The sequence below is a fragment of the Passer domesticus genome, chromosome 10 (assembly GCF_036417665.1).
Source record: "Passer domesticus isolate bPasDom1 chromosome 10, bPasDom1.hap1, whole genome shotgun sequence".
Lineage (NCBI taxonomy): Eukaryota > Metazoa > Chordata > Aves > Passeriformes > Passeridae > Passer > Passer domesticus.
The window spans coordinates 39,348,195-39,367,367 of NC_087483.1; the positions used below are offsets into that span (position 1 = coordinate 39,348,195).

The window sequence follows — 19,173 nt, forward strand, 5'->3', positions numbered from 1 at the left end:
TGTAATGGATCTGATGATCTTCAGATCTGGAGCAGCATTTATTTAGGTCAGACTCCATTTACAGTATTTTGGGTATTTGAGCTGGGAAGTGAATGGCCCTTTGTATACCGACAGTAAAACGTTTTAAGATGAATTTGGATACTTTTAGAGCCACATGGAAAATAGTTTGCGAATTCGTTTCTATGGCAATGTGTAATAAGTGACTGAAGGAATTATAATTTAGGTGGATTTATCTTCCCTTATGCTCCACTGTAACCACACACATGCATAAACCTGCAAGATGTTTAAAAAATCAGTGTGACCCAGTACGCAGGAATGCCTCTGCATTCCTGGTTGTATGTGCACCTGTATAAATGAGAGAAAATATCCCATTTTTCATTTGGCAAATCAAAAATATCCGTTTTTGATTTTTCCTCATAGAAAAAGAGGTGATTGTATAAAACACAGGGTACTGTAAAATCAACTTCATTATTTTAGCATGTGGAAGCTGTAGAGTCCAGATAGTTTTGTTCTATCAGGTGTACTGTGCATTCAGCAGTTTATAAATCTGTAGTTACTGAATCTAGGCAGTGACAAACTGGGCTATATTGGCTAATTGACTGGTTTTTGTGATGGCACTTGTTACAGGCAAAGACAGGTCCTTTACACAGTGGAAAGCAGCCAAATGTTAAAATGTGTATAAAACCTTCCCTACAACCAACTTCAGCCCAGGTATTGTACCCTGAGAGGAATTCTGCAATCCCTGCATTGCTGGACACAAGGGAGGCATTCCCTGAGTCCTGAAGGTTTCCAAATTCTTTAAGTTCTGAACTCTGTGCACAGGAATAATTTCAATAAACTTGTTTTATCTCTATTTTTAAGAGCTTAATTCTGTGCTGCTACAGACTCACTGCTAAGACGATGAGGCTTAGAAGAGTGATGCAGGAAAAGCCAGAATAATGAATAAATATTTGTGGGGTTTTGTGGTTGTTTGTTTGGTGCTTTCCTAAAATCACATGGTTTGATTCTGAAAAAGTGATGATGAACTTTGTATCCTATTGATGTCTCAAAGCCTGTTGAATGTTCATTTCAGAAGAAACTAGCAATATCTGGCAAAAATTTAGGAAACCTAAATAAATGTCTTACTACAACCTTGCATAGTTTTCTGCGGTGGTCTGTTCATTTAAATTGTAAATATTTAGTTGTCATGGAAATTAGAAAATTAAAAAAGGGGACAATCATTATGCCAGTAGTCAGAAAGGGAAAATGGCATGACTTGGAAAATTTCACAGTCAAATTATCCTGTAAGAATATTGGGTCAATTAATGGAAAAGTGTTCCAGGGTTCAGTTAAAAAATAGGAATATCATTGATGTCAATCATAATAAATGAAAAAAAATTAACAAATTTTAAAAATGCAACTGAATGGATTATTTTTTTGATGTAAGTCTGGTTGGAAAAGGAGCCATACTTGTGCAGTGAAAGTTTTTAAGTCACTCGGCTTAATAGTATGTGACATTCTGATTAAATATTAGTTATGTGCTGTATCAGTGAAGCACACATTAAATGGATTAAGAACTGATTAATTTACACGTTTTGGAAAGTAGTCCCTGGGGAATCATCATCAACTGGGTGAATTTTTAGAGTTGTTCTCCAGGGACTAGTATTAAGCTTGACACTAATCACTCTTTTTATCCATGATATGGAAGTAAATAGAACAGTTCTAATAACATTTGAAAATAAAGCAAAGATTGATGGACTGGCAAATAGGTCTGGGTAAAGGCACTCGTGGAGAGTGATCTGGATGGCTTAATGACTGAAAGTACATTTTAATTTATCCAAATGTATGTATATATGGGAAACAGGCCATGCTGCACCCAGAATTAGGAACTGTGTTCTGTGATTTTGCTTTTGTGGGTGTTTTGGGGTCAAGAAGTTTGAGCTGACCATTGTGAGTGAAAATGAAGCAGGGAGATGGCAAATGTTCATATCAGTGGTACTGATGAGTAGAAAGTCAGAATAGTGATTCTAAAATAATTAAGATTCTGCAAGGAAGAGGAAAAAACAACAACAACAAAAGTGAGGTTAGGAAAATTGTCTTGACGATGAAGGACCTACAGACCTCTGCATGTTTAAATTATTGAAAGAAATTGAAAGGCAAATTATTTCTCTCTTTCCTACGTTATTGGACAACATTGGGCACCAGAGTTCTCTAATGTAGTGGGAAATGGGTATACAAGATGAAATGTCAGGAAGTTGGAACCCCCCCAAAATAAAATGAGAATTACAGCACATTTTGCAAAAGACTAGTGGGAAACTACCAAGAGAATTGGTAAATTCATTGTGTTTTCATGCCTTCAACCAAGAAATGTGTCCCTTCCAGGGAGATTTCAGAGAGAAATATCCAGCATATGCTAAGTCCAGCATAGTTTGGATAAAATATTTATATAAACATTTTCATAAGTGGTGCCATCTTGATTCCTCATCCATGTCGTGGGGTGGAGAAGCAAATCGATTTGGTGGCAGGTGCTGTTTGAAAGCCTCTGTTGAGCTGGGGCTGAAAGAGGAAGAAACCAAGCACAGAAGTGATAAATCAAAACCTTTTTCCCTACATTACACGATGTATATTTGTGACTTTGCTGAGAGTGTGGTATAAATATACGTACAACATGATATATGCACGGAAATATGCAGTTAAAGTCCTGGTTTTGTGTGCCACCAAAGCTTCTAACAATGTTTGGTTCATTTGTTTTCTTGAGTTGCTGGATGGTTGTTTGGGGTTTTTAAATTAATTATATAGATGTATAATTTTGGGGTTTTTAAAAAGGTAAATTACTTCTCTGGGGCAAGTGCTGCCTTTGTACACTGCCCACATCTTGGATGGCAGTGGATGATGTCTGTATTGCTGAGAGTATTTTTTAAAACATTTTGAAAAATAGGTGACTTTTTAATATCAGAACAGAATTAGGAAAATCAAATGAGGGGCAATTTTCAGTCTGTCTAGACGCTTCAGAAGTTTCAAACAGGATAATTCCATTTCTTCCTTTCTTTATCTGCTGTGTTAGCATTATGTGGTTTGCTGTCAGTGTGATGCCACAGGAGTAATACCAGGAGGTTCAGTGTGGATCAGGAAAATTCCCTGTCCCCAGTGTTCTCTTCAGGACATGGCCCACGTTGGGGAGTAGATTTTTTGAAATGTCTCTATGTCTCTGAAGGGCAAATAATGAAATAGCACTTAAGCAATATGAAGAATAGAGTTTTGCAACTGTAGTTCTAATTTTGCCAAGACACAAATAGATGGTACTTTTTTTTTTTTGGGAATGTGTATGACAAAGAATCTCCTCATGAGTCCTGAAGTCTGATACAAATTTGAAGAACTAACTTTGGTATTTGAAAAAACCCCAACCTAGCCCTAACCTTTACATTACCATAGTTTTACTGTGTCAGCAGGTTGTGGTAAAAATGCTAGGATATTAATTTTGTGTGAAATGAAGGCAAATTGTAAGTGGAGAATCCCTGAGCTGGGTAGCAGCACTAGCAATCACTGCTGTCCTACCTGGTTTGCTGCAAGGTTGTGATTAAATATAAAACTGAGAAATCTCCAAGGAAGAGGGGAGAAAAGTTAGGCTTTTAAATATTTTCATTCTTTTCCTAGCTCAATATTGTGGTGTCAGATCTAATAGGAAGGAGTCATCCTGCTAATTGACCTTTGCAAAATTAGTCATTTGCTTAAAAAGCTACTTGAAGTAGATCAGTTATTATCTTGATTACTCTTTCTTTCGTGTTAATGCTTGTAATGGCACCTGGGAAAATCTGTTTGAAAACTTTGCTTCATTCTTTCTTGTGCTGCAATCTGTAATTTGCTCCTCTGAACAATTCTAATAAGCAAAACTGACTTTTTAAAGAGATTGCAGGTCTTGACGGTATGAAAGACTAATATGAGCCAACAGGACTGGGGAAAAAGTATTCACAAGCTTATTCAGGTTATTAGTGCAAAGGGAAGGGAGAGCAGGTGGCAAGCTAGATGGTCATCTAGATATTATCAATCTGACAGGTATCCAAGTGGTTCTGTATTACAGTCTCTAATTTTGGTCTCTGAACAGTTTTTAATAAGATTTAGCTATGGGGCTGTCAGCTGTGACCTGTGTTAGAAGATACTCCTTTCAATCACACAAAAAGGTTCTTTGTGAGAATTTCTGCGCAGAGGAAAACAAAGGGCTTTGCATTGTAAAAGCCAATGTTTCGCCCCTGCTTTGCCTGGAATCAAGAGCCTAAAAGCTAGAAAGGAATTGGTCTTGGTGGGTTTTTTTTCCCTTTAGATTAAAGAAGTTGAACTAAGCTTGAGAGTCAGAGCAAACCACTTTTTATTCTGATTCTTTGATTTTTGTCACCGGATGTTCATAGCGACTATTTTGGCTTGTGTTCTGTATAAATCTAATTCCATTCTGAAGCCAGGACTTTTTCGGCACTGCTCCCATGGAACTTGGACACAAGGATTTGACAATATGTCCAGACCCAAACAGATCAAGCAGCCACACATGAGTGACTCAGTGGAGCATGCTCAAAGTCAAGACTGATGTCTCCGCACAGCAAACAGTTCTCTGGGGTAGGGACAGAGCGCTCAAATCCAGTCACCCCAGAGTAAACACTAAGTTAGACACAGCTTAAGTGTGCCTCCAAGCTCAGCACACTGCTGACTCCATGAGAGCCCTGAGCCAGGCTGCAGATCCAGCCTTGTAGATTCATCTCTCTTTCCAGCCTGCTCGCATGCACCCAAAATTGTTGGAGCATTGTTGGAGCCTTGTTGGGGTGCACTCAGCAAGGGGAAGGGGAAGAAAAAAGAGAAAAAAACCCACTTGTTGGAATAATTTTATCAATGTGTTTCATGGGTATTCATAACTCGGTTTCTTAATTTTTCCATGTATATTTGTAAGACTGATAGTTTGGTCACCGCAGTGTTGGTAGGAAGGAGGATTCCTGAAAGACTACAATGGAAATACTCTCTGCTTGAGCACCCTTTGATTTCCCCCTCCCTCCTTCTTCTAAAGGTTTAGTTTATCTAATCAAAGACCAGAGTCTCTACGACTTTTCTAAAGACTCCCACACAATGTACGAAGAACAACTAAAGAATGGCTGGCCTGTGGACACCTGGGGATTTATAGACACAAAGTACAAATAATTTCAATAAAAATGTAAATAAAATATATCCTTTTGGAATAGTTTAACAAAGTACTAATTTTTTGAGTATCTTATTCCAAGCAATAAAATTTTTGCTGTATATTGATTTACTGTTAATTGAACAAGGGAAGAAAATGATATTTTAATTTAAATTGCTGCTTTGTCCTAATATATCTGTAATAAGGTTGATTTTTGGACTTAGAAAAAAAAAAAAAAAGAGAAACTTTCTTATCTACTAAATTATGTGAAATAATCTCTTGTTACCAAGTACGATTTTCTCAGTTATTTTTCTAAAGGGCAATGACACAAGTTAAAATGGACCTTTGTTAAAATGACTTATTTCCTATCTACCTTTACTGGTGCCATGGCTTCCCATGGAATATTTTGTGCTGTGTGATATATATAGATGTGTGTTGAAGTTTAGACAGGTCTGGGTTTAGTTCACACTGGTTTTGGTAGGATTTGGTTTCGGTTTTTATACACTTTGTGTAGTGAGTGGTGTGCAGTACCCAAGGTAGTGGTGAGGGAAGTTGGGTATCAGAAGTGGGAATCAGGGTAAACCAGGCTGGGCTCTGGCCAGTGTGGCCACGGCTGTGCTGCTCTGATGCTTGAGCCTCCTTGTTCCCAGTTACCCTGGGTGTCCCTCCACTGCCAGGGCAATGGAGAATATATTCTTACACAGGAATCTTTGCAATTTTTTTGTCTCATTCCACTTTGTATTTCCCCCACAAGCACGTTCCCCCCCTCCCTTTCCATTCCTGGCACATATATGTCCACAGGTGTTATTAAGTGTAGGGTAGCATGTGGTGCCCATGCTTCAGTGCTATTGCAGAGGAAGGACTTCCTACAGGAAAAAAATGATCACTTTCAGTATTTTGCAGGCTGCCCATCTAAGCCCATCATTGCCTGGCATCTACACACTAAGGGCAAGGATCCAGCGAACTTGTGAGTGGGCACCATGCCATCTGAACAGATGGGCATGGAAGTAGGCAGCCAGTAGACCATGTATGTGCATCAACTGTGGGTGTTGAGGGCAAGATTCCCAGTGGAGAATGTCCAAACAGCTGTCTGGCCTGAGCCAACATGCCTACGACCAAGCAAAAGTGCCATCCCTAAATCCTGCTGAGTTGGATTAACCTTCAAAAAATAAAAATTGCTTCTGCAGTAGCATAAGGTGAGTTTTTGGCTTGTTTAAATCCGAAAGAAGGAATTAGGTAAGCAGGATAAAGCAGTGTGCTAATGTGGGGTCCACTAGAGAGGACTGAGCATTTGTCTAGGAATATTAATATTATTTTCTACAAGGGTATTTATATGGCATACAGCAATGGATGACTTGCAGGAGTGTGACATCAATGTTAATTACGCTTTTCTGTAAGACAGTCCTTTCAGGAGAGAGCTGTTCAGAGAATTTTGATTGTAGTGTATGTGCTGGATGTGATTTTGTAAAGGAAATTCTTGTAGATGTTTTTGCACATTTACTTAGTAAGTTTTAATGATATTTTTTTGCTTTTCTTTTACCCTGAGACTACAGTTCTGGGGTGCAATTTCAGGTCAGAGTTGCTGACACAGTTTGCTGTCACAGCTGAGTTCTCACATTTATTGTCTTTATTTTTCTAAGATCCAGAGGGGACATGAAAAGATAATCTATCATTACTCTATGTCTGTATTAGCTTTGATTTTTACCTTTTATACCCATAACATCAAAGAGCAGTTTTGCAGACGTAGATGTCAGAGGCAAAGAACAGTGAAGCTCTGATAGTTATTGCATTTTATTCCTGCTGTTTTTACTCCATATTTTATCTACCATTGCTGCACTACTCATCTGTAATTTTACCAAATCATCTGCAATAATTTAGATAAATATATTAAAATATCACAGTGAACCAAAAGTAATGGCTGTGTGATGAATAGAAAAATCAGAATAGGAAACTTATCAATACATTAGATTTCATAATATACCTTTTTATGTATAGCTGGATGAATGCTGTCACAGTGTGTACCTTGCTGCATTTTGTTGCATATTACAGGCTGTAACAGAAAAGGCAAATAGAAATACATCAGAAGTCCCACTTTTAATGTTCTTTGCTAGAATCAATGAGGATTGTATTTAATGCAATTAAAGCATATTGAAGCATAGAGACCGGGTTCCAGTTTGATTTCCAGTTGGAAATCCTGCGGATTAGAGGCAGCACAGCTGTTGGTTCCTTTGTGATGGTTGGATCCCCAGGTACACGAATCCGAGTGACCCGCAGTCGAATTTAGAGCAGCCCTAGGATTTCTTGAACACATATGGGTGGTAAGGACCTTTTGTAGCTGTCTCTTCTTCTACACAGGCTTTTGGCACTTCTCCTGCTCCTGAAAATGCTAAAAATGAAGCCAGCTACATCAGCTGGGACTCCCTCAAAGCAAGGATCAATTGGACAAATTTCAAAGGCCATTTGAGTGACTAGAGAGGAACAAAAGGGCTCCCACTCTAGGGAAAAATCTGCTCATGGGAAACAGCAAGCCATTAACGGAGAAAAGTACCAGGGAAGGCTAATTCTTGCACTGAAATATTAGCCTAAACTGGATACCTCAAATTTAGAACACCCCTTCAATAATTTGGGGAAAGACGGCAACATAGTTTCAAACAGGCTCTGCTTGGTAATCAAACTCATGATTAATGATTCTCTGATCACAGAGAATGAGCTCATCTTAACACTGGGCTGAAATTTAAACTAGGATCTGAGTAATTATTTTGCTCTTCTTTCATGAATGAAGATAAATGGAGATACTCCCCCAGCAGAGGCACCGTGGTGCTCGTCTACAGCAAGTCCTGAAGCCAGGGAGCAGCACGCCCACGTGGTTATATTGCCTTGATAAAAAATACCCACCTTCACAGGCTCGGATACAAAGGAGGACCCTCGCACTGTGGGAAAGGTCTATAGGATTCTGATTTATAAGGGAGCAAGGGGTCAAGGGAAGCAAAACCATTATCATTATTTTCAGAGGCTCTGGAGAAGTGAGCTGAGTGTAGAGGGCAGTGTGCTCAAAGGGAGGCGCGCAGGGCGAAGGCAGCACGATCCTGCTTGCTGCTTTTTCTCTTCCCCCCGCCGATTTCAGGCTGCAGATTCTGCTGAGAGTATGTCATATGTAACGTAGGCCTGTGAGGACTGTGAAGTGGTTTTCTTATTAAATGATGCATGGAGAGATTATCTGGTCTGTAGCCAGCACACAAAAGCTCCATCCATGCAAGTTCCTGCTCCTGAGCAAAGCGTTCGGTCACCTGCATGGTAATGAGTTTTCAGGAGCCTGGGGATGGAGGGTGAGGAGCAAATCTGGGCTGGTGGGGGCAGGACTGAAACTGCAATTTGTGTCTCTCTCTCTCCTGCAAGACTTGGCATAAAGGTGATTAGACTTAATATCATATTATACTGCCTTTAGTCTCGTTACCTTTTTTCCTGAAGAAACTTCTTTGAGACAAGGAAGCGGGGGAAAAACCCATAAACTATATGGTTCTAATGTAATCCTCAGGAGGATGGTATTAGGAGAGCTCCAGAGCAAGGCAGGAGTGCCAGTGGCTGTGGGCAGGGATCCCACTGGGACATGGAGCTTTCCCCAGGGCTGGAAGGGGTCTTTTACTGAGAAATGGCACAGCTTGGTTGCACTGGGAGCATCTGCAGCAGTGTTGGGGAGGAATGGGAAAATTCATGCTGTTTCTTGACATCCTCTACTACTTGATAATGGACAGAAATTCCTTACACCTTCCACTATCCCGGGTGGCTCCAAGCCCTGTCCAACCTGGCCTTGGACACTTCCAGGGATGGGGCAGCCACAGCTTTTCTGGGCACCCCATGCCAGAGTCTCACCATCCTTGGGTGAGGGGAGGATTTCTTCCTGACCTATAATCTAACCCTGCCCTCTGTCACTTTGAAGGCTCTCACAATTTTCGTGTCATGAAATGCCCTTGAAAATGACAAAGGGGCATCTCTGAGTGGGGAGGCCTGTGGGATTTCCTCAGTGCCTTTCACAGCTGACATGAAATCATATCATAGCTCAGCTGTTTCCAAATAATTTCTGTAGATAACGATGGACTTGCCATACTGCCCAAGAAGTCACTTTGAGCATGGCAGTGAGTGAGATGTTACAGGATTCTCCTTGCCATTGCCTTTACATAGGTGTCTTTCAAGGGATGTGGCCATTAAGAAATGCTACAATACATTTCTGTTAAGTTTCTTTATCTAAGCGATTATGAGCTGTCACTGCAGTTTGGGAGTGACTGGGGACGAAATGACCACAGACATCACTAAATCAGGTGTCACCCCTCCTTCTCTGTTGAGGGAATGGTTTCCACAAAAGTTTATGTGACTAGTTTGTACTTTTATTGCAAAACTTTCAAGCTGCCACCAGTAAGTTTGATCCTGTAAAGAATGGAGTGTTCTGGCCCTGATCCAGAAAAACACTTAAAGCCACTGCAGAGTGCTTTGCTGGATTGGGTCCAGAGCAGAGCATCGGGCAGCAGTAGGGCTCAACAGTAGGGGATTTCTCTCTTTTTTTTGGATAATTATAAAGGAATCTCCACATACATGGTTGCAGTGTCGGCAGGATGAAACAAAACAACAGTTAGAGCCCTGAAAAGAAAGGTCAAACCATGAACAGCATGAAGGGGTTTTGGTAGAAATCTATCAAACCCTCCATGAGAACCATCTCCTTGGCACAGTAATACTGTGAATGATGGAGAAAAACAGCAGGTAGATGCCAGTTTAGGGTTTCCCATCCAAAGCAGAGCTCTGTTGGACCAGGTGCTGCTTGTTTGAGAAAACCATGGTTTTCCCAGGCTACTTGTAGGTGGTGTTTGTGGATAAATAATCTGTGGTGAATAACTTACTTGACAATCTCGAAAGCCACCTAGAAAGGTCATACAATTATCTTAATTACTTAGGGATACAAGTGAATTCAGAATGACATTTCAGGAAATAATTAATTGTCTGTGCTTTGCACTGGAGCCGCATTTTGAGTAATGCCGGTTGGTTTTGTTAGGTTTGGTGGAAATCAAAAAGAAGTCTGCTGCTTCTCATAGACGAGATGAATTAGGTTAGAAATATGCCTGTAATGGGAAATTAAAAAAAAAAAAAAGTAAATGGATCTTCCAAGTTTCTTTTTAAATCAATGCCACACTGTGTGAAGAGTAGTGCTGACTTAGCCATGATGAATCCCCAGAAAAAGAGGGAGAATTTAAAGAACAAACGGGAACACAGAGAGAAATTAAATGAAACATCAGGTTCCTGTGTTTTACCTCCCTGTTCAAACAACAGCTGTCAGATGGTTGTCCCTTCACACTGGGGTACCAGGCACACGGAGTGGAGGCTTTGCCTTTGTGGGAAGGATGATGACGGATTAGTGCTTAGATGCTGAAATAACTCTGGTAGGAGATGGATCCCCTTTAGCTAAGGGAAGGGGGGGCAGCTCAGGCTGAATTTAACAAAACCAGACTTGCCCACAGACTTGCCAGTGCTCGCAGAGTGGATTTTTAGTGCTGCAGGTGACATTGTTGCTGACTGAAGAATGTTCATCAAATCAGAAAACTGCTGATAAGCTGCCTTTCCCAAAAAGGGATCTCACGAACTTCTCCTGTAAATCTCTGCCTTTCATCGTACCCTGGGAGGTGAGGTAGAGGACTTGTGACAGATATTATTTAGGTTTTTCTTGAGTTTATTATGGTAATCAAATGGAGCTATGGAGGAAAAAACCCCTCAACCCCTCTCTTTTATGCTCTATATATTAAAAGCTGAATGAAAGAATGAAAATAACAGAGCCTACACCTCCCTTTGAATACTTTGGTACTTATTGAAAATTGTGAGTATATTGAAACATGGCCATCTTGACTGCTGTCACCCAGGTTCTGCTGAAAACATTTTAACTTTCAACTGGATTTATCTTAGGAGAAGTGATACAACTAACCCATTCACTGATATTTGTAAAATATATTTAAGACCAAATTTCCATCAGCCCTGTTGGAAATTTATCAAATCAGTCTAAAAGAATGTATTTGCTCTGATGATACTGTTTCTTTTTTTCAAGTAGTTTTGATTACTTTTCTTTGAAGTTCTATTTCTAAACCAAAAGGCTGGTAGAAAACAGAAATAACTTTATTAAGTTTCCATTAATTTCACTTGTGAACAAAATATTTGGAGTCTTTTTCCAGAAGAGCTGGATCTTGGCCTACATAATTGTGGATTTTGGTTGTATAATTGTAATTAGGTTCAGACTTTGGAGCTTGAAGACTTTCTTTGCATGAGATTGCATATTAGTAGGCTACCAAAAAGAAACACCTTTCTAGCAAAAGTATCAAATAATTGTGTAAGAGTTTTACTCTTTTCCTTGCCTTCATGCAGTTTTCCCTAATATTTCTTCATCGCATACATAAAGAGGTTTCTTAAAGGACATAATAGCATCCACACCTGGAATTTTATTTTCCTTAGTTGTTTCCTATTTCCTGGAAATCATGAATAGTGTCCTTAATTACACCACCCCAATAATTTTCTAGGCCTGCAAAAAGAGGACTTTTTACTAATTTCTTCATTCTGATGTGAATGGATTTAGGATAAATTCTCTGGATAAATTCTTTTTTAGCAAGTATCAAACGTGAGCATTTCTTTTGCAAATGCTCTGCTCGCTGAACCAGAGAGCGGCCGAGAGCTCAGCTCGGTGCTCCACACTTCACAAAGTTGCACACAGGGCCCCCAACAGCCACGTGGGGCTCCTGGAGAGAGCAGCTGAATGCTAAAGCAGGCACTGTGGAGTGGTGGTGTGCCTTGTTATTTAATTTGGATGAATGAAGAATATATTTGAGAAGTCATCGCCAGGCAATTCACTCTGTTGTATGTCGAGGAATAATTAGGATGTGGGGGATCTGGGTGAGAAAGAGTTCCTGTGATCTAGACCTGAATAGTTTAGCTATATGTCTCAGGCACTACAGAATCTTCAGAGTTGTCTAACAGTAAAGATAAAGAAAAAGATAAATGGAATTAATTTATTTTGAATTTATATACATGTCTCTGCCTGCATTAATATTAAGCTCCGTCCAAAATCTAAATAGAAGGACTGTAATCTTAGAAGTTCTCTCAATAGCATCAGCAAATCATTCTTGTTTACCCTACATGCTAATAAAACAGGAACATGACACTCCTGAAAACAAGATTGCAAAATACAGAAAATGTGGTCTGACATTTTTTTTCTCCCCAAAGGAGGGACTGCCACTAACTAAAGTATTTCTTATGAAAGCTCGATTGCTTAAGATGCAGAATATTAAGAGAGAAAAACACTTTAGGACACAGCCATGTCACCAGCTGTTACTCACCCTTAATGAAATTGTTAAGTGATATTCTTCATAAATAGGTTAGAGAAACTTTTGAATTGTGAAGAATGTTTTATCTCTTTCTTTGAAATGTTTGTATTAAATTTAGAACTGGTAATTCATTAAGCTCATTAGCTCTGACTAGGAGAGTAGAGCAATATCTAGGATATAGATTTCAAGGCTTAAAAACCTTAGTGCTTACAAATAAACATGAAAGCAATGTGTGGAGAAAAAATATGGGATCATAATATGTTTAACTGTTTTTTGAGCGTGGCCCTCTGGATTAATTAAGAACATTTTCTATATTCAGGCACTGAATATAAACAGAATGCATTATGACTTTTGGTTAACTCTCTTTTAATAGGGGAAAAGAGAATGCATTATGATGAATACAGTGGAAACTAGTTGAGACTATATTTTGTTGTTTGCTTTGTGGCTTCAGCTAAAAGAGGAAATAATCACTAAATTTTACAGGATCTCATCTCATAATTATATATTTTTTGATTGATACTGAATTTAAACAGTAAAGGTTTTATGTCTGTGTGTATATATATATGTATTCACATACACTTGCACATGTGTTTGAGTGATCTGCTCTTTGCTGCAGATTTTCAAGGAAGTAAAATTCTATTGAACTCTGCCAAATGCTTGATTTGTGAAGTAACTTTTGTTTTAATAATTTCTGGAATAAAGCAATAATTTTTCAGAATTAAGTCTCAGTTGATTACATTGTCTTCCTCAAAGAAAAGGGAGAATTGGAGGAAATCAAGGACTCGGTATTTGGGAGCAATTGTAGAGTCAGAGTCCAGTATTGCTGTAACCTTTCAATCATGGAGACTTTAGAAACAGCCTTTAAAGCAGTTTAAACTTGTTGGATTTTTGTGTGTTTGTGCCCAGTTGTTTTCTGGTTTCTTCATTGTTTTGCTTTTTGTGGCCTTCAAGTTAAAATCACAGCTTTCCTATTTCTCTAAAATGGGTTTAAGAGCACCTAAGCAGTTAAACCATTTTTGAGGTTCCTAATGAGAAAAAGCCCCACATAATTTAGGTTATTATTATCAGCTGATTAATTTTTGGGTAAATTTTCCAATATGACATCACAAAGAAACACATTTATAACAGAGTTTTATACCAGAGTGTATCATCTGTACATCTTAAATACCCAGGGCTCAGAGGAACACCAGAAAGAAACCCCAAACCTCCACCCAATGCACGCTGTGTGTGCCCTGTAATTAAATGTGTGGGTCCACCTTTACCTGGATGTGTTTGAATCCTGTCTGAACGTAAATATTTCTTATTCTTTTTCAGCTAAACCGTCACAGAAGAAATCTTTCCCAGCACAACTTGACGTTTACAGACATCATCAGCACCCAGGACCCCACGGTAAGGAATTGCTCTATGGAGCTGATAAATCACTCTGGTTATTTATTGATAATGTAAATTTTGCACTTGCTTTTACTAAGGAATGAATATGTGAGGATCTGGATGCCTCAAGATGTTAAGGGATGTGAGGGACTTTGATTAATCAATAAAAATAATAATTTTAGAAGGTGAAAAGTCATTTATATGATTTGACTTTGCTGTTGATTCTGTTGTACTTGACTAAGGTTTCGTCTGTGTTAATATTTGGCATAAAGGATTATGATGAAGTCTTTGACCTCTCTTTGCCCTTATTAAGGTGTTTTTAATATTATTATTCATTTGTATAAGAAATATTATAATGAAATTAAAAACAATAAATTCTTGACATTAGAAGAATCTAGAGGGAATGAGAAACAGATGTTTTTCTGCTAAAATAAAATGAATATGCAAATACAGATTAATTAAAGAAAGTTTGGTATCAGCAGTACTGTTACTTACACAAACTTTTCAGGATTAGGTACATTCAGGAGGTTTGAATCCTACTCAAGAAAATTATGAAACCTGTGACACAGTGATAATTATGTTTCCTTATAGTTTCTAACAATATTAGCCCATGACAATGAGAGTATTTTTTTATTTCTTATTTAGAAACTCAAATATTTACACTATGTACTTTCATCTGTACTATTCTTCTAAAAACAATTTAAAAATAAATCAGTACAAACTCCACAAAATAATTACATTTTCCTATTTCTATGCTAATTCTTCAGGGCATTTTGGGTCATTTTATCAACCTTCCACATGTTGAAAAGGTGCAGGAAGGGCAGCAGCTTAACAACAGATGATGATGTTTATTGAGACAGAATCAGAATGTATCATTAGGATATATTTGGAATTCTTTTCAATCCAATGTCATCCATTTGTAGAAGTATTGAAAGTTGATCCTGAGCTGTCCTAGAAGGGTTTTCTTGGAAAAAAGTAGCATAGAAAAGGGGGATATTAACAGATGTTAAACAAGGGGAGTGCAGCACCCCCCAAAAAAATTATAAAAATATTGGGGTCATCCTAGATATATTTTTATTTTACTTTGTGGTAGTTTTTTGATAATTCCATGCATGCCCTTTATATTAATTACAGAGAAAACTGTGCACGTTATCAATTACAGGAGGCCATGCTAATTTAAGTACAGCACCTGTACTAATTTAATTAAAGCAATGTATGTGAAAGGAGTTTTCTTAGCATTGAGAGGGCTCATGATAACTGCAGCTCTTGTAGTTTTTTACTGTTCAATTTCGAGCCATTTAATTTATAGCAAATGGTGGATTTGAGCTATGTAATTTAAGTCAGGATATTTTATATACCCAATATTTGTTAGTGGATTTGATATCCTAGCTGAAGACAATTATAAGGAAAATATGACTGAGCAGCAACATTTTCATCTGGAAGCACATCCAGTTCTTAACTTCCCAAGATTGACAAAAAAGGTGATTCGGATCTGATGTTGAAAAATAATATTTTTCAACCAATGGATTGGTTAAGATAGCAGTTTGGGAAAGTGGTTTGTAAACTTTGAAAACATGAGATTTGGGATCTGATTCAGAGAAGCAATCAACAGCTTGAATGGTTAGCCAATGCTCCTCCCAGTGTCTGTTTCCAGATGGATAGAAATATTAAAAATAATTTTTCTCATATGGTGTTTGGCATCTCTGGCCCTGGCCAATGACCAGAAGTTTTATACCACAAAAAAGAAAGGTTAGAAGGGGAAGAAAAATACAATGTAAGGGGGGAAAAAAATGGAGAAGTAGGTGGAGATGAGGATTAAACCTTATTTTAGCTCTGCTAGTTCACCCATCCATCACTAGATAAATAGTGACATAACTCTGCACAATAATCCCTGCACACTTTCTCTCTGGGTTTTCTGTGGTAATGATATGCATGACAGGAATTTACATGAGATAAGTACAAATTACAGACAAAGCACACGCTGATCCTCCTGCACCCGTTTGAAAATGTCACTTAAATCACTGTCCAAGGGCCTACAGGCCTTTCCACAGGTACAAACAGATATCTACACAGTATATATGTCTTTACATGTTGTATATCAACCACCGCCAAAATCTGAGGAAACTGTGAAATATACTACGCTGTTAAAATAATGCTGTTTTGTACAGTCAAAATAACAGACATGTTTGATTTAAAAATCCTTATATTGCCTCTTAAAGCATGTTTTATTGCTATTTAATGGCTTTGCAGACAGCAAAATTCTATTGAAATTGTTATGAAATTGCGTTGTGATGCAATTTACTACAAAGACCATGTGGAGTTTCTAATATCCAAGTCGGGCACTGGCTCAGTAGTGTTTGAAAGCAAAACCAGACTTGCTCTTAATCACAATTTTGTTTCTTTTTCTCATTAGTGACACAGTTGAGACATCCTTAGTTGATGAGACCTGATGAGATGGAAGTTTGTTGGGTTTGGCTGAAAAACAGTCGTCTTGATTTCTTTGGGCTTTAGCTTTTAAATATAACTTTATATAGACAAGAATAACTCCTATTGCAGCTGAAAAATAGGATGTTTCAGCCAAGGGTCTGCAAAGGGTCTGGCTTAAGGAAGGTGTTCAGAGAGGTGTAAGAGCATGAATTGAAATGCAAAAAAAAGAAAAAAAATCAAGCCTAGGTCTTGCTTCTAATACACCAAAACTCAAGCATGGTGTAGTGTGCTGTGTCCCTCACAGCTAGCAATGAAACACAATATATAAAATGATATTTTTAACATAATTTACCTGCAATGCATTTAAAATCCTCTTTTACTCATAGCTAGAAACTTTGCCCACACTTACATAATTTTTTTCTAAATCAATTGAATAAAATAAAACTTTATTGGATTTTTATTGTGGTTAATTTTGTGCAGTAGTTGACTTTAAGTGTTGTTTGAATATTGTTTGCAAATATTCAAAAGAATGGAACATATCAGAAAAACGAGGTGATTAAACTGAGAATTAGTGGTAAGATCCCCCACACTAGAGAATCTGGATGCAGACTCCTATGTATGTATTAAGTGGTTTTATTCAGCTCAAGAAATAATATGGTTATGACTTTCCTTCTTCCTTTCTTGCAGGTAGTGGCGAAGGAAGGATATCTTCTAAAAGCAAAAATAGCAGATGGTGGCAAGAAATTAAGGTATAACATGGGAGTGTGACAGAGCCAAAGGGGATCCAAGAGAGCTGGAGAGGGACTTTGGACAAGGGACTGGAATGACAGGCAAAGGGGGAATGGCTTCAAACTGGCAGAGAGCAGGGTCAGATGGGATATTAGAAAGAAATTCTTGCCTGTGAGGGAGGTGAGGCCCTGGCAAAGGTTGCTCAGAGGAGCTGTGGATGCCCCATTCTATCCATAACTGGGGTCATTTGGTATAAATTGGTACTGGATTTAAGATATATTCTAAGATGTATTACCATTGAGTCCCCTGGTAATCCATATTCATCCAGCCTATCCAACTCATAGGAAAGTTTGTTTAAATCTGCACATAGAACACTTGACCACTTACACCTTTGTACACTTGCAAGACCTCTTTTAAATGGAAAGAAAAAATACAGAAAAATTATGAAGATCTGAAGTGGTGCATACCAATAGACGACTCATATTCACCATGTGAAGTAGATCAGTGGTGGATTTATGAGTCGTGTAAATATCAGATGTTATGACCCCTAAATTCAAAAGTTAAACTTGAGCTGTTCATCTAAAAATAGCTTTTTATCAGATCAGGTTTATGGTTATGTAGTGGTTTGAAACCTGTTATAGATAACATATATAATAGCATTTTCCTCTGAGTTGAATATTGTTTTTCCCTATCAGGGGTCATTCTTTCACATGTCCATGTGTATTTTTACTTCTCCCTAGCCCCAGCAGTTTGTCAGCTCTCTAGGGCTGCACTGTGAACTCCTGATATTTAATGGTTACTCAAACCTTGCTCAGATATTGTTCTTATCTTCCTTGCACTTGTGTAAACTTTTAATTTAGGGAAAGGAGACAGCATTTGGGACCTTTCAAAATAGACCTGTTAATGAGCTCTGTGTAGTCAGATCAACATTTTTCCTTCTCAGTTTTATTTTAAGTATTAGGTACCAGAAGGGCACCAGCTATTTCAGAGTCCTCTTCTTGTGAACTTTGAGCATGTGTGAATAATCCCACTGTTTTCATTTGACACCATGGCAAAAAAGAAACACAAATGGGCTTCAAAATGTGAATGAGGAGAAAGAAGCCCTTCAAGCTTTGATAGGTTACATTTTGGGTATGATTAGGGTGATGCAATTCCATCAGTGTTGATGGAAGTTTGTTGACAGTGTTGACTTTAGACCATTTTTGTTTCTGACATATACATATTAATATGTATTATGTTTTAATAATTAAAAGCCAAGTCTACAAATGAAATATCTTTTACCTCCTGCAAGGAAAAATTGGTCCACCTCCTGGATTGTTCTTACTGCTCGGAAGATGGAATTCTACAAAGAGTCCAAGCAGCCAGCGATGGCCAACCTGGTAGGCAATCAACCATCCAATACCCTCAGTCTCCTGGCAACTGTTATTTCAATAGAAAAAAGTTTGGTGTTTACAGAAGACAAATTTAGACTGAGCTGGCAACTTCAAAGGTTTGAAAGCAGCTGAAGGAAAAATGCCTTGATAGACTCTTAATCAGATGTAGTGTATGTGAAGAAATAGGACACAGCATGTTCTTTATTAAGAGGTGCATTTCAAGAGTAATTGCAAAGTGAGACAAATGGTGAGTGACTACCCAGTAATGTGAAGGTAACACTTTAAATTAAGGTGCCACTTATAAATGCTTTATTCTTATTTATGAAAATGATCACTAAATGCAGCTACTTCCTCAAATAATGTATTATAAAGTATGTTATAAAATGCATTAGTAATAAATGCTGAACAGATGATGCGATGAGAATCTGTTGCAAAGGATATTGTGAGGCGTAAATTGTATTAAACCATGCATGTGCATCTTTAATACATGAATTTAAGTTGTTATCTACCATCCTATAAAGTGGTTTATACATTAATAAATAATAATAAATTATTTATAAGCGGCACCTTAATATAGGGTGTTACCAAAGCAGAAAACATTATAAGTTAGCAAAGTGATTTTTTATCGCAGTATAAATGTGACATCCACCATATCCAGCTAACCTTCCTGAATATTTCTACGACTCCATCTAATGCAGCTAATGCAATTTCTGTAGCCTGTAGTTACTACAAAGTGAAATTTGCAGTACCTTTTTATTGTGCCCCAAGGAAAGGCCACCAATCTCCGTCT

The 19,173-nt window shown here is 38.1% G+C and overlaps 1 protein-coding gene across 3 annotated transcripts in view; it reads left to right on the forward strand.

The window, feature by feature from the left end:
- ARHGAP15 (Rho GTPase activating protein 15) overlaps positions 1–19,173 on the forward strand; it is a 320,750-nt gene that overhangs the window by 33,276 nt on the left and 268,301 nt on the right. For all 3 annotated transcript variants that reach the window (XM_064435287.1, XM_064435286.1, XM_064435288.1), the window contains 3 exons: positions 13,798–13,872; positions 16,969–17,030; positions 18,302–18,389. In XM_064435287.1, coding sequence (XP_064291357.1) covers positions 13,798–13,872; positions 16,969–17,030; positions 18,302–18,389 — 225 coding nt within the window. The remainder of the gene's footprint in view (positions 1–13,797; positions 13,873–16,968; positions 17,031–18,301; positions 18,390–19,173) is intronic.